Genomic DNA, 24,533 nt, shown 5'->3' with positions numbered 1-24,533 from the left:
TGCGGCCCCATAGTCAAGTTGATGGGCAAAAGACAGGTAAGACCATACAAGGGTCAAGTAGCGCGCATAGATGTGCTACAAACCAGTCAGTCGCCCTTGTCGTTGATCACACCGGCGGAGCGCTCCCCGCTCTTGGAATTTCGAACCAAAGCAGAGATCGGGACTTGCCGAATCAGGTACGTGATAGAGCTTCATGTCGTGTATAGGTGGCTAGACAAGACGGCAGAGCCAACGGCTACCCTACTTCCCTGCCTGCGCGCGCAACTGACGCGCCAGATCATTCATAGATATAGACGCGGGTGCGAAACTGCGAAGGTGCGCTTCGGGTTGGGCAGCGCCTTGAAACTTCGCAACTGGAGACAGTGATGAGTCTGGCGCTTCTGCGGTCGCGCAAAGAAGCGCTTGCTTACCCGCGTCTGCGAGATCTTTCCAATCGCTGATGATCTTCTTTTCGTTGAGGCTGGCAATGTATTGGTTTGCGCCCTCGATATCATCCTTGATCATGTCAAGAAGGTTGCTGAGGTCGCTCGAGATTGCGGTCCAGCTACCCATCATCTGCTCGATTACGTTGATAGCCGAGCCGGACTCGCTGAGGACAGAAACCAGGTCGGTCTGGCAAGGAGGGGTATAAGCTCCCGATCAACGTTGTATGAATGTATGGGCGCACGTCTACCGCTTTGAGGTCTGCGAGAATAGAGTTCCCGTCCTTGTTGATGACATTGTCGGCGGCGATAGCCGCTGCGACGCTATCCATTAGGTCCGCAGTGCTAGTGGCATCACGACCGCGCAGAACAGCAATGGCCGACGCAGCGAGGACCCCGGAAAGGTTGAGCCACTCGTATGTTGGGGCCTCGCATGCTACAAGCTGCTCTGTCAATGAGTGGGTGATTGATACATGGGATCCTATACAGGCTACAAGCGCACCATGCTCGTATTTCTTGGTAACTTCTGATACCGTCGAGCGCAGGGTCGACAACATGCCCTCGAGCTCGCCCGGATTTGGAAGCGCCTGCGCGACAAGGTTATGCATGGCTTCGCTGCGCTGCTGGACAGTAATTTGAGAGCGCCTCATATGCTCGTCGAGTCCCTTGAGGGCTTCGGTGCATATATCGGATCGCATTTGCAGTGTTTCGACTTTGTCTATCTGTTTGCCGATGAGATGATCGAGCTCTTGGGTGAGGATGAGCACCTCATCCGGACGTGTTGCGTGGGCGAGGTCTCTGACAAGCTGGAAGATACGGCCTGCGTCGCAGTGCGGTCAACGGATGAATCAACGAAGCCAGTGAGGACGAACTGTAGATCGAGGTGCCATCGATACCCGCCGCATCCCGTGCGTATTCCAAGGTTTGCGCGGCCACGTCGAGTATCGTCGGGTAGGTATGGTCACGGCATTCAGAACTATCCGCTATGATCTGGAGGATAACTTGAGCGTCATGTACGTTACATCGGACGGAAATTCGAACATACGAGCGCATACGCCTCAACGAGAGGGTCAATGTCGTCGAAGACCCACATGAAGGCAAGGGGGTCGAGTTCAAGACGATATTGATACGCCTCGACGGTGTCAGGAAGCCGCTGTCCAACAAGAATATACTTGAGGAGGTCGTACATGGCCTAATGTTGTGCGACGTAATTTCCATCCGAATTTAGAAGGTCTCTGGGCGTCATAGAGTCAGCATTCGCCATCGTGAAGACTGTGTAGAGGTCGCAGCAGAGTACAGAGGAGGAATGGACATAAAAAGCAATAAAGAGCGGAAGCAAACGTTATATATGACCCATGCCGTCCAGTGACGACCGACATCGTGGCACAGGAGAGCATAGAGCCACCGGTCGTCCGCACTACAGTGCGCGTGTGACGGGCTGCGGGTCAGTCGTACGTCTTTGGTGTATTCGTAGTCGAAGTGAAAGGAGCTATGGCGCCGCTAGCACAGGATCGAGCTCAGCAGACCGGCTCTCGAGAGCCAGCCTCGATCTCGTCAAGGTCTTGTCAAGAGTTGTGCACATGCCAAGAGAAGCCCGGCTGAACAGCCCTCAAGCGCGGTCGCCTGAAGATCGGATGAAGAGAAAAAGCGGCTGTTGCGCATCTGATAGACAACCGAGTCTCGAGGGATCGAAACAGAGCAGCTACCGGGACTTGCCGAATCGAGTACAGGCGGCGGAGCTTTATGGCCACGTTTACATAACACGCCACCTCCGATACGACCACTGCCCGGCCTGCACGCGGAGCTAGCCCCCAAATTCACCTATCAAGATCCGCACTGGGCCGCCGAGGGCGCGCATGAGCAGCTCCTTCGTACTCGGCGACTCAATAAATTTGTGAGACCAGCGCTCTCGCGGCCGATCAAGAAGGCTGGAAACTCACCTTCGTCTGCAAGGTGCTTCAAGTCACTGATTATGTTCTTCTCAATCAGGCCAGCTGTATACTGGTCTGCGCTTTTGATGTCGTTCTTGAACATGTCGCGGAGGTTGTCGAGGTCGCTCGAGATGGCGGTCCAACCGCCAATAATCTGCTCGACATCGTCGGTGGCAGTGTTCACCAAATTAAGGGTGGCCTTCAGGTCGGCCTTGTGGTCGGGGTGGTGGTCAGCTAATAGAAGTGAAGATAGCTGCGAGACGCACGTCCATGGCTGCAAGTTCGGCAAGAATGGGGTCCCATCCTCCACCATCGTTCGTCACGATCGCCCAAACGTCGTCCGCGAGATCGGCGGTCTTCGCGGCGGCGGCACCGCGAACGCTGGTGATAGCAGACATGATACTCGCGCGGGAAAAATCGAGCAGACTATAGGATGGAGCGGCGTCCGCCGCAAGCTGATCTTGACGAGGAAAATGATCAGTCCGTACTACCAAAAGCCCTTCTAGACATACCTTGCTCATACGGCGCTGTAGTCTGCGCGACCATCTCAGGTAGAGCCTTAAGCTGCTTTTCGCCGTCTTCTATGATCTCTACAAGGGTTGCGATGACTTCGTGAAGGTCATCGCTGCGCTGCTTGACCAGCTGCTGAGATTCCTTCATCCGCCTCTCCAGCTTGTGAAGGGAATCGGAGCAGCCATTCGAGCCCGCGCCCAACACCGTAATTTCCTCGATTTGCTCGGAGATGGAGTCGTCGATTTGCTCAATGAGAAGCTGCGCCATGGCCTCATCAGTAGTATTGTCAAGATCTCTGACAAGTTCAAAGATTCCGCCTACGCGACAATGCAGCCAATCAACGACTTTGTGGCAGCAGAAGAGCGTGAACGCGCTCACGGGTTGTGTCGGGGGCAGTCCGCGCGTAATCTGAGATCAGGACTGCGGCTTGTAGAATGCCAGGGTAGACTGCATCTCTGCATTCGCAGCTATCTCCCTTGACCTAGACGTGCGCAATTAGACATGGTCTAATACAATTAAAAAAACTATGCATCGTACCCTGGTGTATGCCTCAAAGAGACCTTCAAGGACCTGATCGAGTTCCGAAACAATGAGAAGGGAGAAACCAAAGCGTTCTTGGTACTCCGCTATAGTCTCCGGTAGTGACTGAACAATCTCTATATATCTGAGCAAGTCATCAATGACCTGATCTTGCGCGGCATAGTTTCCGTCAGAATGTGAAAGGCCTCGAGGCGCTATGAAGTCGGTGCTGGACATGATAACGGAAGGTCGTATCGGGAGAGGCAAGAGAGAAGTGAGGAGAAGTTGGAGCGAGGTCGGAACGAGGTTTACTTTATATACCTGAGTCAAGAAAATGGTTGAAGGAGGCCGCTCAAGCGACGAGCGCGACACATAGCCTCGATTGCGGCTGACTTACGTCAAGCATAAGGCCTAAGGACCCAAAGTTATTACTGTGCTTCGCAGGGTCCACTCGACGCAGCTAGGTGAGTTGGAATCCATCCGCGCGACGCTAACGTCGACCACGCGGGCAGGTTGAGGGCATGGTCATCGGAAGAGAAAGCAGTAGCAAATCTGTCAGCCTAAAGGTCGGGGAATCATGCAGAGAGGCCGAATTCCAGTCAACTTCGAGTTCAATTAGCATTGATGATGACCGTCAAGGTCAAAGGTTGCGCGGACCGGGATTTGCCGCTGAGGACCCACGTGCTGCGGATCGAGCCACGGTCCGATCGACGCGCCCCGGTGCCTGAGCCACGACTCTCTTCTGACCACCATCATCAGCAGCAGACGCGTCGCTTCCTGAGGGCTCTCACGCCGAGAATGAACCTGCATGTGCTCCCCCTCTTCGATACCCCGATGTATAGATTATTCTTGCTGTCCTTGTCTACGGGAACCACGCCGAGATCTCCGTCGCCGAACTGCGGTTGTGCTGGCCCTCAGTCCCTGCAGGCCGTACTCTCACAAGTGAGCTATTCGGTCGCAGCCTGGATTGCGAAGGACGAATATACGGGCAGCTCTCCCCGCGCCATCTTGTGCAAGTGGCCTGCCAACGCGGACGAGCCTGCATCAGCGGTCCGCAGAATGGTATCGAAGCAACGACCGTATGACCCCCGCGCCGGGTATTGCGACGGCGACGGTGTATAAAGGCCAGCTCAGAGTTCGGTGTATCCCCAGAACCCGACCTGCACTCGACCCCCTCCTGAGCCCGTCAAGCAAGGGACATGTTCTTGTACGTCCCACCCGCCTCATTTGGCGGACCTCTCTGACTTTGACGCAGCCACGGCCGAATCTCCTCTCTTGCGCTCGCTGTCTCTGCGGCGGTGATGCTGTCCGGCAGCGCACCGATCGCTCAGGCTGCCACTACGGTCATCCCCAAGGACTCCTTCTCGTCGTTCGACGATTTCTGGAAGTACCTCTACCCGTGGGGAAGTGACCACAACGGCAGTACGTACTGTCTGTTCGCGTACACCCATTCATAGACTCATTCTGTCCGTCTCAACAGGCGCTCGCATGGCGGAGAGCCAAGTCGACGTCGACTCGGGCACGCTGGTGCTCAAGGCGACCCCAACGACGGTCTCGGACAAAGCGAGCATTCACTACCTCAGGTACGTTGCAGTCTCGACGTATTACGCATGGGTGTATTCAACACTCATCTCTCTTTACAAGTGGCGCTGTGCACTCGACCAAGCAGATCACCGTCACCGCCGAGAACTCGTACACCGTGTACGGCGAGTTCAGTTCGCCAACTGCTAAGGGTACCTGGCCCGCCTTCTGGTAAGAAACTATTGCTTCTCGTCTCGTGACCAGCTTTCTGACAGCTATATAGGCTTAACGTGCGCTCTCCTTCTGCCTTGGCTGACGCAATTGCTGGACGCTTTCCCTACAGGCTGCTTCTGGCTGGCCGCCTGAAATTGACATTGGCGAATGGAAGGGCACGGCCGACAACTGGTTCAACACCTTCAACACGTCCTCGGCGGTCAAGTCCACCACCGTCCCGTGGCCCACGGACCTCTCCTTCCACTCCCTTCAGGCGGTGCTCACGGCGGAGCCCAACGGCGCGGACGTGCGCGTCGACTTCTCGATGGACGGCGCGCTCAAGGCGACGCACTACGCGAAGGGCTACGTCGGGAAGACGCTCAACTTGTGAGTTCGATGCCTTTCGCGATTGGACTGCATGTCGCGATACGATTGAGGGCGTACGCTGACCGACGTCATCACAGGATCATCAACCTGCAGATGGAGGGCTCGTCTGGCACGCCGGCGCCTGCTGACGGTGCTACGTACCAGGCCCGCAACGTTGAGGTCACGATCAACTAAGGTGGCCCCGTCGCAGGCTCATCGAAGGGTTTGCTTTTCACTCTTTTTGCTTTCGTCTGTCAAGTCGAGCTGCGCTCATTCCTTTTGGTCCCGTGCTTCAATGTAATGATACCTCGAATGTGATGCCATTCTTTCACCCTCCTGATCACGCACCTGTACGGACACAGTCATCCGCATCCTCCGAGTGAATGGCAAGCAGCAAACTATCAAGCCCGACCGGCAACGCAGCTGGGCCATCGGGAGTCACCCGCGGGTTCCCACATCGGCTTGAACGTCTCCCTGCAGCTTGCTGTACGCAAAAATGGACCGATGGGAACTCGGACGGGGTAGAAGACCCTTTTGCCGTCCTGCTCCGTCGCTGGTGGCACGCCGGCATGGCGCATCGTACCCGATTTCAGAGGTATAATATGGGTGACTTTATTCAAGAGCAGCGTCAAGAACCATCTCAAGCGTTCTGAGCAAACCATGGTCACTCCTACTCCTCGTAAAGTGAACGTCGCCATCGTGTACGTTCTTGTCTCCCCTTTCATTACCATCCCCATCGCTCACTCAATTTCAGAGGCGGTGGCATCGGCGGCCTCACTCTCGCCCTCGCCATACAGCGCTTCTGCGACATGTCCCAGCTGGACGTGCACATCTATGAGGCTGCCTCCCAGTTCTCCCAGATTGGCGCCGGGATCAACATCTGGGGTAGGGTGCACCAGGTATTCAACGACCTCGGCTTGGAGGCGGATTTGGCTAGTCTTCTTCGTGCGGATGATATTGGGTGTGAGCACTGGATTTCCCTCGTAGCCCGTCTTCACTCACCTTCGGTATCAGACTTTACATGCCGCAAGAGCGACCAGGCGGAGGGCAAGACCTTCCGAGACGTGTACATCGAGAACGGTGAGCTGTTGAATTGAGCGATCGCTTGCAATCGTCGGCTGAACACGATGCGCAAGGCAGAATGATGATGCTGCACCGCGCTGAAGTGCAAGACCTACTCCTGAAGCACATCTCGCCAGCCATCAAGATCCACCTCTCTCACCGCTTGGACGACTACTCCCATAACAACCAAGCTGCGGAGAGCATCGAGATGCGCTTTCGGGGCGGGCAGGTGGCCCATTGCGACTTGCTCATTGCCGCCGACGGCGTCCACTCTGTTGTCCGTCCTATATTCTTGTCCAATCTAGCAGAGCAGCTCGATAAGCCGGAGCTGAAGGACGCGCTTGCGCCCGTGTTCAGCGGTAGCAATGTCTATCGTGCGCTCGTCGCGCCGGAGCAGCTGGAGGACGTGTGGCAGGGTCATCCCGTTATGAAGAAGCCCTTCATCGTACGTTCATAGCTTACGTTCTTCGGCGACGCGTACTGACTGGCGTCTGCGGAACAGTACTGCGGGAAGGACAAGGTTCGCCTCTCCAAACTCGCTGTTTCGGACACAGATCACTCAACACTCTGACAGCACGTCGTGGCGTACCCCATCTCTTGTGGTCGTGCAATCAACGTCGTCGCATTCTACACCGACATGTCCAAGGAGGACACTCCGTTCGAGGGCTCGCAGATCGGCCAGGCGACAACTGAGCAAGTGTTGAAGACCTACGAAGGATGGGAACCCGAAGTCCGAGCCATTCTCTCTGTACGCTCTTCTGCCCTTACATATCCTGAGCGCTCTCCGTACTGACGATGACACTAGTGCATGCGCGACCCGTCGCATTGGGCAATCATCACCCAGAAGCCACTCGATGTATGGGCCGCCGACGGCGTTTTTCTGCTTGGGGACTCAGTTCGTCGTTCATCTTTCTTCGAAGCTATTGATACTCATAGCTAAGATAGGCCCATGCGATGGCTACCCATCTGGGCGCCGGCGCTGGTCAGGCCATCGAGGTAAGTATTTCCTGTGGCTCTTTGTTCTCCACCCCGCTAATCTCGCACAGGACGCCTACATTCTCGCGCGAATCCTCGCGCGCGAGCAGAAGAAGGGCCCCCTTGCAGTTCTCTCCTCCGAGACCGCGTCACTCTACAACCGGCTCCGACCGCCGGTCGCCAACTTCGTGTCCGCACGCGCGAAACTTCAGAACCGCTTCTACGAGTTCAACGAGGAGGGCACTGATCTCGGGCCACTGCAGAAGGACTCGCCTGTCTTGACGGAGACGGACCGGCTGGCAAGGATCGGGCACGCGATCTGGGACGGGTTCCATTGGCGGGAGCATCCTGTGGTAAAGGAGACGGACGCAAAGGTCGCAAGAGCTCTAGACTCGTGAGCGACTAGGGACATTCGTGCATACTCTCAATCTGTGTAGTGGAAGACAACAACATGAATTTGCTCGATTCCCGCTCCTTACAAGTAGCAGCACTCCTACTACTCGTTGGTCCAGGCTTGCGCTGAGCACGTGACCAGTTGAATCTGATGGGCGGACATTGCCGAAGTGCGCTTGCTTCAGAGCTATCACCCGACTTTCATTAAGGCGCTGTCGAAGCATCAGAGAATCGCGGAGGTGATGACGCTGGGCACGGTGCTTGCGACCAAGGTCAAGACGGAGCAAGGCGGTAAGACTGGCGTCAATCTGTATCCTCCATTAGAAGCTCGTTGATGTCTCCAGGCTACGCCTCCCACTCCGCGCAAGAGCTGCTAAAGGGCTCGGGAATGTTGAGCGTGGGGAGGGCGGTCTTTCGTCTGCGCCTAGCGGCGTGCCCTTCAGCGTCCACTTCCGGATGCTGGATAGCATGACTACTGGAACATCGAACCTGTAACATTCAACAACTACCTCGCTGATGACCGGTAGGATTGCAGATGAACTTTAGTCGACTGTCGTTGCTTCCTCAAACCGCCACGTCCTGTCATCCGTTGCAGCTGAGAAAAGCCCTGCGTCCGTTGCATTGACATCTGTTCCTGCTTTCAGGGAGGGGGTGGAAAACATAGGTGAGCATTGTGTGATAGACTGTGCTCTCCTTGTACTGATTGCGCCCTATATTGACAGTCCTGCGATGTGCTCAGATTATTCCAGAGTTCCTCGAGGTCCCATCACCCTTATACCCCCGGACGTTCTCCTCGAAATATTCGACGCCTGCCGCATTGTTCACGAAGATACCAGCGAAGATCCCTCATCCGTCCATGGCCTCTCCGTACGTGCTGGTCCTCCCGCAATCGCCGCCGTCTGTCAAGGCTGGCGCGATCTTGCTGTCCACACTCCAACCCTTTGGACCGATGTCCATATCAAGCTCTGGTCGAACAACCTGTCGAGTGCGACGAGGCTCCTCCGTGTCATACTCGCACGCTCTGCAGAGCTGCCGCTGAGTATCTCGATGAGATCCTTCGAAATCGAACCCGACGCGCCGGAAGCCGTGGAACCGCTGGTCAACGCCCTACTCGAACAGTCTGCGAGATGGTCGCGCCTCGACGTGTGCGTCAGCGAAGAGGTCTTCCATCTCTTGCTTCCCGCCCAAGGCCGTCTTCCGCAGCTTCGCAGCCTGCGCTCTCGGATTCTGTACAGGATGACAACCAGGCTTGACTGGGCGCCCTTTCGCGACCTCTTCAGGGACTGCCCGGCACTTGTCGATGTCGAGCACTGGGGGCCAAAACTTGACTTCCCGTGGGAGCAGCTGGTGCGCCTTAGCCTGAAGGGCCACCCTCCACCAGGCGCGCTTGAGCGCACGACACGCGCTCGCGTCCTACATCTCATGGAACACCCTATCGAAGCATCGTCGTACGATAAACATTTGTGGGAGAACGCTCTCCATCTCGAGCGCCCAAAACTCGAAAAACTCGCGATCAGGATAGTGAGGCGCCTTCGCTGCGTGCGCGCCCCAAATCTTACGGATTGTCACATTCTGAAGAGTATGATGTCTCCGGAAGACTTGGGCGCTGTCACGAAGTACGTTTTGGCCGAAAGCCTGAGGCTGACTACCCTATCCATCGCCGTTCAACCTCCTATTGCTCAGGAGTTGAGCGAACTGCTCGCTCATTGTCCCGCGCTGTGCCTCCTGCAGCTTCGCCTTGTCCCGATCTCCTGGGAGCCGACCTATACTGTGCACCACAATACGGCAGCCTATAGCAGCGCGCTTTCCTTACTCATCATTCATCGTGACCATCCAGTCCTTCTGCCTGCCCTCCGCCACTTGCGCCTCATGATGGATTATGTGCTTTCTGCAGACGCGTTCGCCTCGCTAGTAGACATCTTCCAGTCACGATCCGCGGCACCAGATGACATCGCTGTCTCTCTTCAGTCTCTGGAGCTGCGCATTCGATCCGGCCGCGAGGTGGATCTCACGGAAGGGATAAGCGACTTGGATGTACAGTTACAGTCTTGTCGCGTGGAAGGGTTGCCCGCGGTCAGCATATACCAGGAGCTGATTAACGAGAATCGTACAAGTTTACGCCGTATCTGGCTCGAAGTTTCTTATAGGCTACAAAGGATGCGTACAAAGCAAGTTATTACCGTCTGTTAAGTCCCTCAAAGCCATATCGCCCTGTCCTGAACTCTGTAAAAGTTGATTAATGCTCTTGTGGAGCGTTTTGCATGCAATAGTCCAGCCTGAATTCCCTATTTGGCCTTTGTTTGTCTATGCAGGTCCCAGCGTGCAGCTTCCACGTGACTAGCCCGACTTGATGCTCGGCCTTTGCCGACATCGTTTGTTTCCGTCACCATTGCGGCTCGAGCGCTTTTGCACGTTCTTCTACTCAACTTGTCCGCGTGATTTCGACGAATCAATTCCTAAAATAGTTAAGTGGGGGACCCACGATAGCTCACGCAGGGGCTTACAGCGCCTTTGGCGCGCTGGCGGCGCCACGGGCCGATGGCCCGCGCCATACGCCACCGCCGCTCGAAAGGCAGGCTCAGGACGTCGAGTGCCATCCTGAGGTCACAAAGTGTACTGCGCACCGCCTATGTAAAGTGTATACGAGCATGGCATTGTTCACCGCTGCCAGCGGCGCTCAAGAACGAGAGCTCTGCTCATCTTGAAAGTCAAAAGACAGGCCCGGCGCTGCGGAGCAACGTTATGTTCGAATTTTCACACGAAAATTGGTCCGAGTGTGTATGGCAGGGTACGGAGTGCCCTTGCCAAATCTCAAGTAAATACGCTATGAGACGCCCGCGCTGCGCGCGGCAGAGCTCGCGGAGCTCTTTTCGAGTAATCCCCGGGAAAACATTTGTACTTGTTTACACGGCAAGTCCAGGGCACCCATCACGAAGTCACGATTGCTCACGCTTCCCCTGCCTCGTACCTCGGCGGGGCCCCTGCGTGAGCAACTATAATGACCTATGTGCGCTCTATCCCAAAAGCCCTATATTTCTTTAAATATACGAAAGACAGCACCTTCACGCATCCACCTCATACTCGCCCACGCTCCATCCATTCCATGCGACGCCACGCAAATTCCACTTCCCACTCTCCGGCTGAGCCTCCCCAGTCCGCGACAGCGCCCTTGAGCGCACGATAATCTTCCCCTTCCGCGCCCTCGCCACCACCTCGCCCTCCCACAGCGTCCACGCCCAGCGCCCGCCCTGGTACGTGATCCGCGCGTCCTCCCACACCCGGTGCGCGTCAACGTCAAGGCCCTCGGGAAGCGGGAGTTGTTGGATGTTCCTTGTCTTGACCAGCTTTCCAGCTGCCGCCAGCTTCTCACCATGTTCTGCCAGCTTGCCATTGACCGCCAGCTTTCCAGCCAGAGCCTCATTATCCGGCACACGTCCCTCTTCATCTACCTTATGCGTCTCGTCGTCGACGCTGATCTGCACCTCGTCGACCGGTACGCCGAGCGCGGGAAGCGCGTAGCCCTTGACGCGGAGGCGGAGGTGGCCCGCAGGGATGCCATCGTCCTCGACCTTCGTCACGCTCGCGATGACGGAATTGAGAGGCATGCTGGTCATGGAGGGCACCTTATCCCACCATGGCGCGGCTTGTTTCTTGTCTTCGACCTGCAAGCCGTGAGTTTTGATCCTTTGATTTTTTGAGAAGATTGACCGAGCCGAACAGATTAGACGAATCGACCACACGAAACGGATCGAGCAGCCTAAACGAGTCGAGCAGATCGAGGAAAGGTCTACGCACCTCTTCGGGGAGTACCTTGTAATCTCGCGCCTGGTAGTAGTTCGGACTCTCGCGATTGCTCAGGTAGATGCCGTCGAGCCACTTGACCCAGCGCGCGCCGAGATAGCCTGGGACGACGAGGCGTAGCGGCCCGCCGTGGACGGGAGGTATGTCATCGTCGTTCATCTACATCCTCGCATTAGCTCACGTTCCCGACAGCTTCGACACGGGACCATACCTCCCAAGCAACCAACACATCCCCCTCCGGATCCAGCGCCTTCGACAGCGGTATGCTCGCCCCATAATACGCATCGTCCTCGCACTTCGCGCCCCGCGCCGTGAAGCACACATGCGCGTGCTCATCCGTTCGATTGGCCCCATTTGCCTCCCTCTCCAGCCCCGGGAACACCTCCAGCAGCACATCCCGCAACCGCACCCCGCCCCAGTAGCAATTCGCCACGACCCCCGCGCCCCACGGCACGCCCTTCACCTCCCGCCCCGTCGCCCCCATCTCCGCCCGCCGCAGCCCCGCGCACTGCAGCACGGCCTCCACGCGCGCCTTCGGGAAGCGTCTCTCAAGGTCGTCTATGGTAAACGTCGTCGCCTGCGTGATATCCGGCAGCACGCGGCGCGGTGGGGGGTGGGGATCGGTGGGATCTGCCGGGGGCGGGTCGGCGGGCGCGGCGGGGTCCTCGGCGCCGACGACGAGGGTGCCGTCGTGCGCGGGGACGTCGCTGTGGTTGCGGTGGTAGACGAGCTGCTCAGGAGTGATGGGGAACTCTGCCAAAGCGGAGGTGGGCGGCTCGGCGTTGAGGGGACTATCCTGGCGGACGATGAAGAGCTCCTCTTGCGCTGGATCCATGATGGTGGGAGGAGATTCCCTCTAGGTTGAGTTGGCTGTCCAGTCTAAGGTCTGGACAGGTCAGGGTGCGATGCAAGGTCTGCGGGGAACGGACGCACCGTCTGCGCAAGGGCCAAAGGCTAATGGAAGCAGAACGGACACGAGTAGTGTCACAGTGGGTAGTCACTGTCGTTATCGGTAGGACAATCGGTCGAAGACACTGGGAGTGACCGAGGAAATCTCCACGGTAGCACGGATCCTAGCAGGCTCCGGTATGGCGACGGTCGTATACAGATCAGAGGAGACGGTGGGAGGAAACATGAGTTCTCCATGTTGGGGCGCAATGGACGTCGGAAGCAAACGTCATTGGTGGCGTCGCGTGCAGAATATGAACCGGCACATGACCGCGTGCGTGATGGACCTACAGGTGTACTCGGTAGTACGAAACTATCTTGGAGGTACGGTTGTTAGTAAAAAGACTATACAGCTTCATATATATATCTCAGAGGGCAGACTATGAAAGTGTCAATCGCATCAGTAGCTGTGTGAGTTACGGATGCTATGGTCTGGGAACGTACCTCGCAATATCTGCACCGAAGCGCGCGACGGCAGATAGAATTCATACACCATCGATAAGGCAGTACCGCGGAAAAGGCAGATAGGTCTTGAACGAGATATTTGCGTGCAGCCACAGAGTGAGCTCAGCCAGTTGCCAACATTAAGTCCTCGGAGTCGGAGTTGACGAGCAATTACGTGTTTGCTCATGTTTGGTCCGTTTGCTCCTTGCCATCAACGTTCACGAGTGTACATGCCACCTGCCTCATCCCGCGAATCAAGGTCGCTCAGAATAGTGACGCACCTAATCTGGCCCGTCAAGCCGCGTCGCTCAGCGAAGGTGCGGCGCCATCGCAATCATCGAGCGTTTCATCCGTTCTCTTCGCGACAGGCCTTCAGACTAAGTACTCGCTCGGATCATGGGGAGAGCTGATGCGCAAGTCTCTTATGCGCACGGTGCTGGACTGTCTATTGTACTACAGACGGTCTCAAGAAGTCGATTGTTGAGGCGCATGCCGCGGACCGCGTGCATGTATCCGACTGGGAAAGATGAGTATACAGCAGTCGCACTCTGCGCATCGTACTTTCTTTCGGTGCTCAGATTCGGTATTCCACACGGTGCCAGGATCCAGACGAAGACTGTCAAGTCACCCTCCTCTCGCTATCATACAGGTTTGAAGGAATGCAGTGCAGTGCAGCCCAAACGCGGTCAGCATGATTGCATCTGTCTGGTAGGGCGAATCCGCGTTGACTGTACGTCTAGACTGCCAGTGCGGTTGTCCGCTCAACCACCAAGACGCTCCATAACGCCGACTCAGGCAATTGCGGGGCCGCGAGTGCCCACTTGACTACCGCCACCATGGCTGACAACGCGACCTGCAATACCGTCGATGAGGCACCTCTCCTCCTGATGATAGATCGAACGCTTTTGTTGGGCCCCCTCATTGGAGGCGGGGCCTGGGGTGAGTGTTTTTTTCATCGCTTACAAGCAGTGCTTACTGACCTACCTTTACACATAGGCGTCCTGATAGCGGTCTCCTTCCTCACAGTGCGGGCCCTCTTTACCTGCATGTCTTCGGGGTCACGGGCTAGTCGCAACTACAATGGATCCCTGCTAGCGTTCGTCGGACTCGTCTTCGCCTGTGGGACCATCAACTACGGTGCGCTCTGAGATACTGACATTGAGTATGCCTGATGCAGCTCCCAGCCACAAACGCAGAGCTCAGTGTACGCATGTTTGTCGAGAACCGACTATACGCTGGAGGCCCGTCTGCATTCATCGTCGCAAATTATGGCGATCCCTTCGTCGTGTTGGGCAACGCCAGCTACATTGCCGCTAGTGCTTTGGCCGACGTTCTCTTGGTATGGCTCGTCATTCTTCTGTTCTCGACGATGCGCGCTAAGGCCCAACAGCTCTATCGCTGCTACATTGTGTGGACCAAGCGATGGGGGATCATCATCGTTCCGGCTTGCGTCTACCTCGCGTCGATAAGTTAGGCCTATCAGCCACCGAAGCCCGCTCAAACGATACTGATGGCAGCCCAGGCATGTCGATATTACTCCTCTACCAGGTTAGTCAACCGGCGCAGAGTCTGTGGCGGCAAGTCAACTTTGGCCTCGCGTACTTCTCGCTTTCACTTGCGGGTGCGTCGCGGTGCAAATGAGTATTTAAAACGCTGACTCGCCCCAGTGAACGTCCTACTGACGCTCCTCATCGCCGGCCGCCTGCTTGCGATGAGCAAGCGAGTCAAGGCGACGCTAGGCCCGCAGCACGCGCATATGTATACCAGCATCGCCGCATTGGTCGTCGAGAGCGCCAGCCCATACGCCCTGACGAATCTCGTCTTCATCATCACGTACGGCATGGGCAGCCCCGTTTCCTACACGCTGCTGCCCATCCTGTCGCAGGTCATGTGCACGAGCGCGGTGCTTATCATCCTCCGCGTTGCTAGTGGTCGGGCGTGGAGCGCACAGACGACAGATCTGGCGTTCAACGAGCCCGCTCGTGTGGGGGACGATATACCGGGCAAGGGGGGATCCCGTACTATGATCGTCTCGAGCATCCACTTTAAAGGGTCAGGCTCACGTTGCGGCGGGGACGCAACCTCGGAAATTCAACTTGCAGAGGTGTGAGCGTGTCTACTCCGCCTGTGCCATCGAGGGGCGCGGCATAGCGCTTCACCAACACCATCGCGTTTTTGTGAATATGTTGCCCTGATCGTAGTTATTGTTGCAGTTTTGTTGAATGGACTCAATGTTCAGAACTGTGCGCCAACTGTCTTGGGGGAAGCTGATAGATAATGTTTGCGTGACTTCTCCGCCAACATGTCACGCGCGTTATACGGAACCCATGCCGGCTATGCATACGTTCCGCGACACTCGTATCAATCGAACCCACTCCATCCTCAACTGCAGACCAAGACGGGTGAATCCGCATGGGCCTACTTATGAAGCGATGAGCCCTGGTCTGTGCAAGTCAAGCGTATGAGGCTACTAACCTGCGCGATTAGCTGCAATTGCCGCGGGTGCTACATCACAGGCAGCACACGACGGCAAGCGGCAATGAGTCAGACTCATGCCTACCATGCTCAATCTATCAGCGCTTCGACAGCTCATAAGTAAGGTGGGAGTTGCCCCTTTGATTCACTAAACGCCGCTCTGCCCACAAAGCGGCGAGTGGGCCCATACAAATGGAGCCCACGACTACGTCGTGGCATCTCCCATCCACATCCAGAGCCCATTCACACGGTGAGCATTACTTGAGCCAACGAGAATCCAAAGCAGGGCTCACTGACGCTCGGTTAGCGCCACCATGACTGCCTTCCCTGACTACAGCGATGGCAAAGCCCCCTACACGGTTGGCGAGCGCACTTACGAGACGTACTACAAGATCTTCGGCGACCTCTCCTCCGGCAAGCGCCCTCTCATCGTCGTCCACGGCGGCCCTTCCTTCACGCACGACTACTTGCTGCCCATCAGCGACCTTGCGAGCACGCATAGCACCGCTGTCGTCTTCTACGACCAGATCGGCACCGGCCTGAGCACGCACGTGCGCGAGCGAAAGGGCGATACCGATTTCTGGACTTTCGACTTCTTCATCGACGAGCTTCTGAATCTCCTCGCCCATCTGAAGATCGAGGAGTACGACTACCTCGGCCACTCGTGGGGCGGCATCCTCGGGCAGGAACTCGTCTTGCGCAGGCATCCCAAAGGGATGCGCAACTTCATCTTGGCGAACACGATCCCCAACAGGAAGTGGTGGGACATCTCGTTCATGCAGCTGCTGGAGAAGGCGGACATTCCGGAGCAGGCGAAGAAGACCATCGTTAGCCAGAGCGCGACCCGAGAGGAGCGCTGGGCGGCGGTCCAGTTGTTCTATGCGCAGTATGGGTGCATGGTGCAGCCATTTCCGGAAGATTTCCTGCGAAGCATGGCGTATCACTTTGGCGAGAATGCGGATACGACGACCGACGACGCTATGTGCGCTTTGCTTGCTTCCTCCCTCTCGAAAAATTGTACTGAACCGTTATAGGAACGCTCAGGGCGGTGAGCTGAACGGATGGGACGTGCGCGACAAGCTAGGAGAGATATACGTCCCCACGCTAGTCCTCAACGGGGCTAGGGACTTCGCGCAGGACTGGATTGTCACACCTTTCATTGACAAGATATCTGGAGTGAAGTGGGTGAAGTTTGAGCATTCGAGTCATACGCCTTTCTGGGAGGAGCGTGACGAGTTCAACCGTGTTCTTGCCGATTACCTTGGGTGTGAACGAGCGTGAAGGGTGCGCAAGGAGCTGAACATGGTATATCTAGAGAGAAATCTAATCTCATCAGTCAGCTTCGTCTCACAAGCGGGGAAAGATTGAGTGAGAAGAGGAGAGGGCAATTATAGTTTTACATTGAAATTATACATTTACCAACAATAGCGCGACGGCAGACGGCATGTTTCTCGAGCAACAGAAATCCTTTTCAAAGCTGCTACGTCGCCTCCTCTATGCTACGGAGTCCGAGGGCGGTGCTGATGAGCCTTCCGACATCATTGACAAAGCCGAATCACATCTCAGAACGAAGAACACATAGATGAATTGTTAGGAAGCGCACGATAACACTGGAAAAAGAAGTCCATGGGTACGAAAAGGGCTGAGCCCGAGCCGGCGGAAATTCCACACGACCAGACCTCGCAACCCCGACCCTCGACGCCCTCTTCAGCGATGACCGCCGCGCATGATCACAACCCAACCCTATTCGCGCCCACCACCGCGCCATGTGCCAGAAAAGGCACCCCTGCCGCGGAGAATGGACGCGAAGAGCGAAGTTGTGAGTGCGCTCGCCCGTGAAGAAGAGGCCGAAGGTATGTAAGAAAGACCTTGGGCAGTGGGTACATGTACAGACGTTAGATAATCGGAACGAGAACAAGTATGTACTCAGACAACGAACAACCACGGCCGAGCCCAACAAGTCGGGCTTCAAAACCGCCACCCACGTCCCCAGCCCCAGCAAAAGCAGCCACGCACAACCACAAATCAATCTCCCGCGCGCACACGAACGGTAACATGTGCTTCGAGCGACCCTACTGCGCAGCGTGGCGTAGTACGCGCTGTGGAAGCAACCCTGGACCGCAGGCGTGCGCGGAGAGCGAGATGTGGGGGCGTTCGCCCGCTGGAGAGGGTAGGTAGATGAAGAAAATAGTAAGTAAAAGGAACTGAGCGAAGAAAACGAACGAGAAGGCGAAGATAAAGGTAGGTACGCGACGGCAAAGGTAAAGAGGAAAAAGACATAATCAGAAAGTATGAAAGACGAAGAAAAAAGTAGAAGGTATGAGGCAATAGAGGAAGGGTATAAAGAAGGAAGGAATACGAAAGGGGTATATGCTAGGCAGGGAGCCACATTAGGGTATAAGATAGAGGTAGAGGGTGAAGGCAATTAAGGAGATGGAGGATTAGGAAGGTAATTAGAGCGTAAGGGGTATAGCAATTATAAGGGGGATGGCAGAGGAGAAGAAAGGAACCACGAAGTAACAGACAGTAGAAGAAAAAGCGACCAGTGCGCGAAAGAAGACAACAACAGAAGGGGAAGGAAAGGAATTAGAAGTAAACAGGCGACGACGTGAGCAGCGGACTCCGATAGAATCCAAACGTCTGCGTCTCCGCATTCCAAACCAGAAGCGGGCCGCGATGCCGCGCAATCGGGGGTATAGGGGAAAGCAGCCGAGGCGAGGGCATCTCTTCGGGTATATCGTACAGCGGGCGGCGTGGGAAATAGACAGGACGAAGGACGTGTGCGGCTGCGCGTAGCATGGCAAGATTGGGGGAAGGCGGAGTGGGAGAAGAGGGAATAGGGGAGGAAGGGCTGTACGAGGAAGGGGCAGGAGAGGAGAGGAACGCCGCGAGCGATCGAGAAGAAGAGGAGAAGGAGTCGAAGGGGGTGTACGAAAGGGCGGGAGCGAGGAGGGGCGAGGCAGGGGTAACGGTGGGGGCGGAGAAAAGGGGGAGGACAAAGCCAAAGATGCCCTTCTTCTTCTGCTTCTGCGGGGTAGAGATGGCCTCGGGAGCCGGGGCAGGCGCAACAACGGGGGCAGGCGCGGGAGCGGGGGAGGAGGTGACTACAGCGCGGCCAGCGAGACTGGAGATGGAGAGGGAAGAAGTAGAAGGGTATCCAAGACCGAGACCAGCTCGGTCGTCGACGAGATCCAAAGGGAAATCGTACACGTCGTCATCATCCTCGGCGATGGGGGTGGCAGGGACGGCCTCCGAAGGACGCCGGGCGGTGGTGAGGATGGAGCGGAAGATGTTGGAGAGGGGTGCGAGCTGGTAAGGCATGGCTGATGAAGAAATGCAAAGATACGCGCGAGAGATGGAGGAACGAAGGCAAGAGACGTCTGTAAAGGGGTCAGTCTGGTTCTGCGCTTATAAGCCTCCCCGGCATCTGCCGCGGCACGTGAGCGCGTCTGAGACCTGACTCAAAGTCGAACTTCGCGGAACTGTTTGTGCTGCTGGATCCCTTCGCGGTGTCACTCACTGGATCGGGACGTCTGGTCTTGTTGTTCACAGCTCGAAGCAGCACGCTATGCATCACCTGGATGAGTACAGTCCGTGGCACCTCTGTGCACTGGGAGATTTTGCGGTCGAACACTCGCATCCTCGTCCCATTCTTCACGTCGGAGAACATGGTATTCGGCCGTATCGAAGGGTCCGAAACATCCCTGATTCGCAGCGACCACCGCGAACTTGCGCTTACGACGTCCCCTCTGACACGCGCGTACCAAGAGAGCCGACGATCCGCGCCTTTGCGCTCTCTCCCTGTCAATCAAAGCGTCAGTCAGGCATATCGCTGACTTGTACTGTTCACCCCTCAATGATATAGGGCTATTGTGGTGGTGCTCCAGCGCTCAGCGCTCAGCTCCCTACTGCAATATCACCGCATTGGTCGGAGACGGTCTTATCGCCTGGGCTCACTACAACGTCTATTGGGCCGCGTCGAGCCCCAGCGACCATCCCAGATCGTTTACGTGGAGAACAGGGATTGCAGCGGCGGCAAGATGCAGGAAGCCAGGTCAGCAGAAGGGTGGCAGCGGGTGGGCCGTGGCTGGTCAGAGGGCTACAGGTGAAACTCCGGAAGCCATGCCCGTTTTAGGCATATCTGCTCCGCAACCGGACCGAACCTCTGCTTGGTCTGTGCGGGGCGGACTTTGAATTCGGGCCGATCGGCATGCGTCTTGATATCTTTGGGCGCAGCGGGCGAGGGCAGCGCAGGCTTTCTCTCCCCCAGCCAAGCCCCGCCCACCAAACTTTTCCCGCCTTTATTCCCCCTCGCCTCCCCGCCCTTCCGCGTATACAGATCATCGTAAGTACACTCCTCCCCCCTTCCTTTGGTCCTGTTCCGAACGTGGTGCGTGCTCGTCGTCGCCGACGGTGACGAGCGCAACCTTCCCGCGCTCAAGGCGCGCCGCCAAACAAACGACGCGACGCGTCGACGCGCTCCCCGCCGTTCGCGCCGATGGGTCTCTCGCCCTTCCAAACTGCCTCGGGCGGTCTCGGGGGCGACCTCCACGTCGTGCTCCACCCCAAAAGTCTCGTGATATGACGCTGACGAATGTTGGTCGCCACCAGATGCCCAAGGACCCCGACACCAAGACCAGGGTGAGTACACGCGTCTGAGCGGTCGACGACGTGGCGAGTGGCGTGTCGAACGTGGGCAGAGGGTGTAAACGTGCGTACTCGTCCATGTTTACGGCGCACAGCTTGCTGACGAACGAACTTTTGCAGGTCGCGCGCCACCCCCGTCCCATGTCGCCACCCTCATACCCGACGCGTCCTGAGCCCCCTCGCTAACCCTCTCCCAGCGCAAGGCCGCGACCAAGTCTGAAAAGACGCCCCGCAAGGCCAAGAAGGACCCCAACGCCCCCAAGCGCGCCCTCTCCGCGTACATGTTCTTCAGCCAGGACTGGCGGGAACGTGTCAAGGCTGAGAACCCCGACGCAAGCTTCGGTATGTGCTCTGCTTCCCTATCTCGACGTGTATGCTGACGCTTTGCAGGTGAGCTGGGCAAGATCCTCGGTGCCAAGTGGAAGGAGATGGATGAGGATGAGAAGAAGGTGAGTACGAGTCCATACCATCTAGCCACTGCACCCCACTTGCGCACCCCTTCCTCCTTCCTCGCGCGTACGCGTCAACCCTTCAATTTCCCCTGTCTTCGCGCAAGCGGCACAAGTCCTTACAAGTCCCCGCGTGTATGCACTTGACGAATACTAATCATTTTTGCAGCCCTACGTAGCGAAGGCCGCCAAAGACAAGGAGCGCGCTGAGGCGGACAAGGCGGCTTATGATGTGAGTGCACTGGCCTTACATTCTATACTGCGTCTAACATCCCTCGCAGGAGAAGAAGAGCGCGGAGGCCTCGGAGGCGGACGAGGACGACGAGTAGAGCACCGTCGTCCGATGCACGGGTCTGTAGCGCGCGCCACCACGCTTATATCTGCGCCGCTGTCTTTGTACGTTGCATACGTTCCTTGACCCTTCTTGTTGCGCTAGCTCGTTCCTGTTTGCGCTCGCGCTCGACTTTCCCTGTTCGCGACCTGCCTGTATTACCTTAGTCATGCCTTTACATTACTTGCTCTCCCCCTCCATGTATGTACACACCACAAACCCCTCGACGTTCCGTACATACCCTCGCATCGTACACTTGCTCGGCGTATATTATTTGTAGTTATCGATAGACGCAGAATACGAACGTCAGGATACATAGCGCTGCTGCCCTGGACATGTCCTTCACCCCAAGGTAATCTTCCATCGTCTCTACTCAAGTCGACCCCACCTATCTCGCAAGGGCTTGCGATTGGAACAACTAAGTTGTTACTTGACAATTGCTGATCTCCGACTCCTGCGATTGCTTATCGACTTCATTAGGTAGTTGTGAGGGCCCGAATATGATTCCGATATGCCAGCGCCCTTCAATTGCAATGACTGTGATCACAACTTGTCTTGAACATCCACCGGGGTATAGTCGTCGTCGGATTCAATCGCTAGCCCGCGCGTAGCGCTGCCCTGAAGGTCTCGCCGAAGGACAATTATCGATGTGTATACTGGGTTTGGGTATCATTAGCACAGAGGGTGTGTGGTCGAGGTACCTTGTACTTCATCTGGAATCTTGTCTTCCGTCGTGCGCCCGGAATCGCAAAGCCTGCAGGCTTGGACGTGCGCGTGAGCCTTCATGGGATCCCGTCGTGCGCGCGCGGAAGTCTGCGGAAGTGCGGTTCGAGTCCTGACATCATCGACGAACGCCCATTGTATCCCTGCCTCTTATATATAAGTGCCTGCTTCCGTCCTTGAAGTTTCCCACCACCGTTCTTCGCACTTCCAGCACACTCACCCTTCCCAAAACATTTGCCATGTCTTCCGTACGTCTCTGTGACCTTTCTTCCCCTCTGTCGCTAAGCAGGCCGCACGGCAGACAATCGCATCATTCACGACCATCAGTGAGCGCCTCTTCGAAGCGAAGGCGCGCAAAGGTCATCGATGGCCACGCTGGGTCATTCGACGTACGCTCACCTTCACACAGGCTTGACCTTTGACGAAATCGCGAAGGCCGTCGGCCGCGATGAGGTTTGGGTCGCAGCGGCGTTCTATGGGCAGGTAAGTCGGCGCGCGACAACTATGACGCTCGATGGTTGACTTCACACTGGCTTGCAGGCTAAGCCAGACGCGGAGGAGCTCGCCAAGCTCGGCGAGGTGCTTGGCCTTCAGAGCCTGAAAGAAGAAGTCAACCCCCAATGGTGGCCGATGCGCGGTGGCTTGGGCTCTTCGCCGCCCACAGACCCCGTCATCTACCGCTTGTATGAGGTAGGTTTTCGGTTGACCAGAACGTTCGCGCCCTGACACCAGTGCTTGCTTAGGGCGTCTTGGTGTATGGTCACGCAATCAAGGTGCGTCTGAGGACATGAACCAATTGCTAGATTGCCGTTCAGAGTTGACCCGACCTTCTCTGGCAGGCTATCATTAACGAGAAGGTCGCTGTTGAACACTTCCTTCGTCCGAGGGTCGGCTGACAATTATGCAGTTCGGAGACGGTATCATGTCCATGATCAACTGCAAGGTGACCGTCGAGAAGAAGCCCGATCCCGCAGGTGACCGCGTCTTGCTCACCTTCGAGTGCGTTATCCGAACCTCCTTCTTTCCGCATACTATGGCTCATGCATCATATTCAGCGGGAAGTTTCTACCTTATAGCAAATGGTGAATAATGTTGGCGGTAGATCCGCATCGAAGATGAATCAAATGTGTATTACGCAACTTCAGGACGACGGAAAAGCAGCTGAGGTCCCGGTCTGAATATTATGCCGAGTTGAGCTGTCGTATATGATCGTCATAAGTCGGATGCCCCTTGTTTGAAAAAGAGCGCACGTACGAACGACGTTGTTGACCAGCCGGAACCGCAAGAGCCCTCTCGCGCAGGCCTTCGGTAGCATCCCACACAACCAGTCCGTGATAAGGCCATGCTCCCCTCGCCTCTGCATCGACGGCGAGCAGAGCGACAGCACGAACTTCATCTCCTGAAAATGCGGCAAGCACGCAATACGATCGTCGAGCTCTGCCCACTTCTTCGGCGATTTGGGGTGGCACGAGTCTTCCGGAGGGCCGCTGTCGTTTACGGTGATGAGGAAGACGATCTTCTGCATATGCGGGGCGTCGAGCCCGCGGAGGAGCAGGTCGAGCAACTTGTCTCCTTGCCCGCGTACGAACCAGTCGCTAATGTGCATTGTGGGCTCGACAGTGAGAGACCGCAGCTGCCTGAAGCGGGCAAAGTCCAGTGTGCTGTCTGTTTGGCATGAGCGACGGGCAATTACACGCATGATGATGCAACCAGTGAATATAGAAGAATTCGGTGCTCACATTCCTCTGGGACGTACTGCGTGAAACCCGGATTGATGCGCATGAACTTCAACGTCGGGCTGAACCCATTCACTAGATCACAGATGCGTTCGCATATGACAACCTCTGGCCACGGCAACTTGAGCTCAAGATGCTCCACCGGCGGGCGATACGGTGCCGCCAGCATCCCCTCCAGGAATACCCTCCAGTCATAGGCGCGCATGGGGTCGGAGCTCAGGAAACGAAGGTTGCGCAGGGCTCCTGACTCCGCCGGCCATGGGACGTTCCGCATCCCGTGGAACGACAGGCTTCTGCAGGAGAGGCTCTGCAGGCGAGGCAACGCGGCGAGCACCATGAGGAACATGTCGAAGGAGAGGAAGCTGACGTAGTCCAGAGTCAGGTTGGTCAAGTGTGGCAGACTGCGCATGAGAGGACCCATGAGGTATAGTTGACACTGGGAGCTCGTCATGCGCTCGACGCGGAGTGTGGCGAGGTTGGGGAGGCGTTGAAGGCAGTCGAGTGGCGTGACACCACCATCGCCAGACATGTCATGGTTCAGCGAAAACCAGTGAGTCTCTTGCGCGAACGTGCAATGTGGAGACTCGAGGAGAGAGCTCATCTTCCGCACGGATTCAAGACCGCGTCTCTTGAGCCTTCGGAACGCGCGGCGGCGACTAGGTCTCACGAAGAAGCGACAGACCAGCGCGCATGTCAAGCAGGTCTTCCGGTCAGAGACACAGCAAATGATGTACTCCAATATCTCCAGAGGCAGCCGAGGAGGGTTGTCGTCCGAAAGGTCAGCCATCACCAAGGAATGTCAGCGTGTTCCAGGCGTGCTCTAGTAGGTGTATGCCCTGCTTATGAATGAGTTCGAATCTTCTAAGGGCATACAGAGCCGACCAGGTATTGAGACCCACTGTAATAGGATACGTGGGGTACTGTAGTTAAGCGCGTCACAGTTGAGAGCAAGTTCGACGCGAGTGGCTAGCACGTGTTTTATGCTTCGGGAAATGCCGAATCTGGGCACGTGCGCATCAGGCTCGCATCAACTTTTTGGGTTGTCAGGGAGCCGGCGCAAAGAT

At 56.5% G+C, this 24,533-nt stretch overlaps 14 protein-coding genes across 14 annotated transcripts; 9 read left to right on the top strand and 5 right to left on the bottom strand.

Moving 5' to 3' along the window:
- Positions 1-212: 212 nt before the first annotated feature.
- On the bottom strand, positions 213-1,659 carry SCHCODRAFT_01189599 (uncharacterized protein). The gene is made up of 6 exons (XM_003032228.3): positions 1,468-1,659; positions 1,295-1,412; positions 925-1,242; positions 668-870; positions 411-612; positions 213-353 (listed from the first exon to the last, which is right to left on the bottom strand). Exons 1-6 carry the CDS (start codon positions 1,609-1,611, stop codon positions 241-243), a joined length of 1,098 nt encoding a protein of 365 aa, XP_003032274.1. The 5' UTR covers positions 1,612-1,659; the 3' UTR covers positions 213-240.
- SCHCODRAFT_01300496 (uncharacterized protein) lies at positions 1,443-2,306 on the top strand. The gene has a single exon (XM_050341405.1). The coding sequence runs from the start codon at positions 1,778-1,780 to the stop codon at positions 2,228-2,230; it is 453 nt and encodes a 150-aa protein (XP_050200014.1). The 5' UTR covers positions 1,443-1,777; the 3' UTR covers positions 2,231-2,306.
- SCHCODRAFT_01152362 (uncharacterized protein) lies at positions 2,240-3,622 on the bottom strand (the record flags this gene model as incomplete). The annotated part of the gene is made up of 6 exons (XM_003032229.2): positions 2,240-2,304; positions 2,363-2,564; positions 2,620-2,813; positions 2,866-3,183; positions 3,245-3,347; positions 3,404-3,622. The coding sequence occupies 6 exons, from the start codon at positions 3,620-3,622 to the stop codon at positions 2,240-2,242; spliced, it is 1,101 nt and encodes a 366-aa protein (XP_003032275.1).
- Positions 3,623-4,678: 1,056 nt separating this feature from the next.
- SCHCODRAFT_02625740 (glycoside hydrolase family 16 protein) lies at positions 4,679-5,821 on the top strand. The gene is made up of 6 exons (XM_003031790.2): positions 4,679-4,807; positions 4,866-4,968; positions 5,030-5,137; positions 5,190-5,196; positions 5,250-5,506; positions 5,584-5,821. The coding sequence occupies exons 1-6, from the start codon at positions 4,687-4,689 to the stop codon at positions 5,678-5,680; spliced, it is 693 nt and encodes a 230-aa protein (XP_003031836.1). The 5' UTR covers positions 4,679-4,686; the 3' UTR covers positions 5,681-5,821.
- Positions 5,822-6,240: 419 nt separating this feature from the next.
- On the top strand, positions 6,241-8,005 carry SCHCODRAFT_02732726 (FAD/NAD(P)-binding domain-containing protein). The gene is made up of 6 exons (XM_003031791.2): positions 6,241-6,565; positions 6,622-6,992; positions 7,050-7,067; positions 7,122-7,295; positions 7,353-7,442; positions 7,493-8,005. Exons 1-6 carry the CDS (start codon positions 6,295-6,297, stop codon positions 7,802-7,804), a joined length of 1,236 nt encoding a protein of 411 aa, XP_003031837.2. The 5' UTR covers positions 6,241-6,294; the 3' UTR covers positions 7,805-8,005.
- A 98-nt stretch (positions 8,006-8,103) lies between these two features.
- Positions 8,104-8,487, top strand: SCHCODRAFT_01300477 (uncharacterized protein). The gene is made up of 2 exons (XM_050341404.1): positions 8,104-8,206; positions 8,260-8,487. Exons 1-2 carry the CDS (start codon positions 8,158-8,160, stop codon positions 8,385-8,387), a joined length of 177 nt encoding a protein of 58 aa, XP_050200013.1. The 5' UTR covers positions 8,104-8,157; the 3' UTR covers positions 8,388-8,487.
- SCHCODRAFT_02625733 (uncharacterized protein) lies at positions 8,169-10,126 on the top strand. The gene is made up of 2 exons (XM_003031792.3): positions 8,169-8,579; positions 8,638-10,126. The coding sequence occupies exon 2, from the start codon at positions 8,645-8,647 to the stop codon at positions 10,103-10,105; it is 1,461 nt and encodes a 486-aa protein (XP_003031838.1). The 5' UTR covers positions 8,169-8,579; positions 8,638-8,644; the 3' UTR covers positions 10,106-10,126.
- A 797-nt stretch (positions 10,127-10,923) lies between these two features.
- Positions 10,924-12,829, bottom strand: SCHCODRAFT_02625730 (molybdopterin binding oxidoreductase). Its single transcript, XM_050345318.1, has 4 exons — positions 12,650-12,829; positions 11,928-12,602; positions 11,711-11,875; positions 10,924-11,577 (listed from the first exon to the last, which is right to left on the bottom strand). The coding sequence occupies exons 2-4, from the start codon at positions 12,549-12,551 to the stop codon at positions 10,978-10,980; spliced, it is 1,389 nt and encodes a 462-aa protein (XP_050200012.1). The 5' UTR covers positions 12,552-12,602; positions 12,650-12,829; the 3' UTR covers positions 10,924-10,977.
- A 1,115-nt stretch (positions 12,830-13,944) lies between these two features.
- SCHCODRAFT_02701238 (uncharacterized protein) lies at positions 13,945-15,218 on the top strand (the record flags this gene model as incomplete). Its single annotated transcript, XM_050346946.1, has 5 exons — positions 13,945-14,047; positions 14,105-14,245; positions 14,293-14,577; positions 14,631-14,729; positions 14,776-15,218. The coding sequence occupies 5 exons, from the start codon at positions 13,945-13,947 to the stop codon at positions 15,216-15,218; spliced, it is 1,071 nt and encodes a 356-aa protein (XP_050200011.1).
- Positions 15,219-15,442: 224 nt separating this feature from the next.
- Positions 15,443-16,995, top strand: SCHCODRAFT_02625721 (proline-specific peptidase). The gene is made up of 3 exons (XM_003031794.2): positions 15,443-15,833; positions 15,891-16,565; positions 16,618-16,995. The coding sequence occupies exons 2-3, from the start codon at positions 15,898-15,900 to the stop codon at positions 16,862-16,864; spliced, it is 915 nt and encodes a 304-aa protein (XP_003031840.1). The 5' UTR covers positions 15,443-15,833; positions 15,891-15,897; the 3' UTR covers positions 16,865-16,995.
- Positions 16,996-17,965: 970 nt separating this feature from the next.
- On the bottom strand, positions 17,966-19,006 carry SCHCODRAFT_02287566 (uncharacterized protein). The gene has a single exon (XM_003032231.3). The coding sequence runs from the start codon at positions 18,902-18,904 to the stop codon at positions 18,170-18,172; it is 735 nt and encodes a 244-aa protein (XP_003032277.1). The 5' UTR covers positions 18,905-19,006; the 3' UTR covers positions 17,966-18,169.
- Positions 19,007-19,857: 851 nt separating this feature from the next.
- Positions 19,858-21,328, top strand: SCHCODRAFT_02625712 (uncharacterized protein). Its single transcript, XM_050345317.1, is given in 7 exon segments — positions 19,858-19,928; positions 20,195-20,224; positions 20,428-20,572; positions 20,621-20,679; positions 20,849-20,911; positions 20,961-21,102; positions 21,116-21,328. The coding sequence occupies 5 exon segments, from the start codon at positions 20,195-20,197 to the stop codon at positions 21,006-21,008; spliced, it is 345 nt and encodes a 114-aa protein (XP_050200010.1). The 5' UTR covers positions 19,858-19,928; the 3' UTR covers positions 21,009-21,102; positions 21,116-21,328.
- A 515-nt stretch (positions 21,329-21,843) lies between these two features.
- SCHCODRAFT_02625706 (Cyanase) lies at positions 21,844-23,046 on the top strand. Its single transcript, XM_003031796.2, has 9 exons — positions 21,844-21,981; positions 22,035-22,092; positions 22,143-22,216; positions 22,274-22,423; positions 22,477-22,506; positions 22,573-22,590; positions 22,641-22,732; positions 22,789-22,929; positions 22,988-23,046. Exons 1-8 carry the CDS (start codon positions 21,973-21,975, stop codon positions 22,817-22,819), a joined length of 462 nt encoding a protein of 153 aa, XP_003031842.1. The 5' UTR covers positions 21,844-21,972; the 3' UTR covers positions 22,820-22,929; positions 22,988-23,046.
- SCHCODRAFT_02625703 (uncharacterized protein) lies at positions 22,385-24,408 on the bottom strand. The gene is made up of 6 exons (XM_050345316.1): positions 24,352-24,408; positions 23,473-24,305; positions 22,988-23,398; positions 22,727-22,929; positions 22,478-22,669; positions 22,385-22,424 (listed from the first exon to the last, which is right to left on the bottom strand). The coding sequence occupies exons 2-4, from the start codon at positions 24,254-24,256 to the stop codon at positions 22,865-22,867; spliced, it is 1,260 nt and encodes a 419-aa protein (XP_050200009.1). The 5' UTR covers positions 24,257-24,305; positions 24,352-24,408; the 3' UTR covers positions 22,385-22,424; positions 22,478-22,669; positions 22,727-22,864.
- Between the last annotated feature and the right edge of the window lie 125 nt (positions 24,409-24,533).

This window comes from Schizophyllum commune, assembly GCF_000143185.2.
Source record: "Schizophyllum commune H4-8 unplaced genomic scaffold SCHCOscaffold_6, whole genome shotgun sequence".
NCBI classification, from domain to species: domain Eukaryota; kingdom Fungi; phylum Basidiomycota; class Agaricomycetes; order Agaricales; family Schizophyllaceae; genus Schizophyllum; species Schizophyllum commune.
Note: the sequence above shows the minus strand (reverse complement) of the source record. Positions and strands in the feature narration are given on the sequence as shown.

Coding starts and splice junctions, on each gene's coding strand:
- SCHCODRAFT_02287566 (XM_003032231.3), bottom strand. CDS start 18,904: ATGCCTTACCAGCTCGCACCCCTCTCCAACATCTTCCGCTCCATCCTC.
- SCHCODRAFT_01300496 (XM_050341405.1), top strand. CDS start 1,778: ATGCCGTCCAGTGACGACCGACATCGTGGCACAGGAGAGCATAGAGCC.
- SCHCODRAFT_01300477 (XM_050341404.1), top strand. CDS start 8,158: ATGACGCTGGGCACGGTGCTTGCGACCAAGGTCAAGACGGAGCAAGGC. Junction 8,207..8,259: donor GGTCAAGACGGAGCAAGGCG/GTAAGACTGGCG, acceptor TGATGTCTCCAG/GCTACGCCTCCCACTCCGCG.
- SCHCODRAFT_02625706 (XM_003031796.2), top strand. Junction 22,217..22,273: donor CAGCGGCGTTCTATGGGCAG/GTAAGTCGGCGC, acceptor ACTGGCTTGCAG/GCTAAGCCAGACGCGGAGGA. Junction 22,733..22,788: donor CGCGTCTTGCTCACCTTCGA/GTGCGTTATCCG, acceptor CATCATATTCAG/CGGGAAGTTTCTACCTTATA.
- SCHCODRAFT_02625740 (XM_003031790.2), top strand. CDS start 4,687: ATGCTGTCCGGCAGCGCACCGATCGCTCAGGCTGCCACTACGGTCATC. Junction 4,808..4,865: donor GGGAAGTGACCACAACGGCA/GTACGTACTGTC, acceptor CCGTCTCAACAG/GCGCTCGCATGGCGGAGAGC. Junction 5,507..5,583: donor GTCGGGAAGACGCTCAACTT/GTGAGTTCGATG, acceptor ACGTCATCACAG/GATCATCAACCTGCAGATGG.
- SCHCODRAFT_02625703 (XM_050345316.1), bottom strand. CDS start 24,256: ATGGCTGACCTTTCGGACGACAACCCTCCTCGGCTGCCTCTGGAGATA. Junction 23,399..23,472: donor GCAGTACGTCCCAGAGGAAT/GTGAGCACCGAA, acceptor CATGCCAAACAG/ACAGCACACTGGACTTTGCC. Junction 22,930..22,987: donor GCTGGTCAACAACGTCGTTC/GTACGTGCGCTC, acceptor CATATACGACAG/CTCAACTCGGCATAATATTC.
- SCHCODRAFT_02625712 (XM_050345317.1), top strand. CDS start 20,195: ATGCCCAAGGACCCCGACACCAAGACCAGG. Junction 20,225..20,427: donor ACCCCGACACCAAGACCAGG/GTGAGTACACGC, acceptor ACCCTCTCCCAG/CGCAAGGCCGCGACCAAGTC. Junction 20,680..20,848: donor TGGATGAGGATGAGAAGAAG/GTGAGTACGAGT, acceptor TCATTTTTGCAG/CCCTACGTAGCGAAGGCCGC.
- SCHCODRAFT_02625733 (XM_003031792.3), top strand. CDS start 8,645: ATGTGCTCAGATTATTCCAGAGTTCCTCGAGGTCCCATCACCCTTATA.
- SCHCODRAFT_02625721 (XM_003031794.2), top strand. CDS start 15,898: ATGACTGCCTTCCCTGACTACAGCGATGGCAAAGCCCCCTACACGGTT. Junction 16,566..16,617: donor ACGACGACCGACGACGCTAT/GTGCGCTTTGCT, acceptor GAACCGTTATAG/GAACGCTCAGGGCGGTGAGC.
- SCHCODRAFT_01189599 (XM_003032228.3), bottom strand. CDS start 1,611: ATGTACGACCTCCTCAAGTATATTCTTGTTGGACAGCGGCTTCCTGAC. Junction 1,413..1,467: donor TCGTTGAGGCGTATGCGCTC/GTATGTTCGAAT, acceptor GTTATCCTCCAG/ATCATAGCGGATAGTTCTGA. Junction 354..410: donor GAAAGATCTCGCAGACGCGG/GTAAGCAAGCGC, acceptor CACTGTCTCCAG/TTGCGAAGTTTCAAGGCGCT.
- SCHCODRAFT_02732726 (XM_003031791.2), top strand. CDS start 6,295: ATGTCCCAGCTGGACGTGCACATCTATGAGGCTGCCTCCCAGTTCTCC. Junction 6,566..6,621: donor AGACGTGTACATCGAGAACG/GTGAGCTGTTGA, acceptor ACGATGCGCAAG/GCAGAATGATGATGCTGCAC. Junction 7,443..7,492: donor TTTTTCTGCTTGGGGACTCA/GTTCGTCGTTCA, acceptor TAGCTAAGATAG/GCCCATGCGATGGCTACCCA.
- SCHCODRAFT_02625730 (XM_050345318.1), bottom strand. CDS start 12,551: ATGGATCCAGCGCAAGAGGAGCTCTTCATCGTCCGCCAGGATAGTCCC. Junction 11,876..11,927: donor ATGTGTTGGTTGCTTGGGAG/GTATGGTCCCGT, acceptor GCGAGGATGTAG/ATGAACGACGATGACATACC. Junction 11,578..11,710: donor ACAAGGTACTCCCCGAAGAG/GTGCGTAGACCT, acceptor CACGGCTTGCAG/GTCGAAGACAAGAAACAAGC.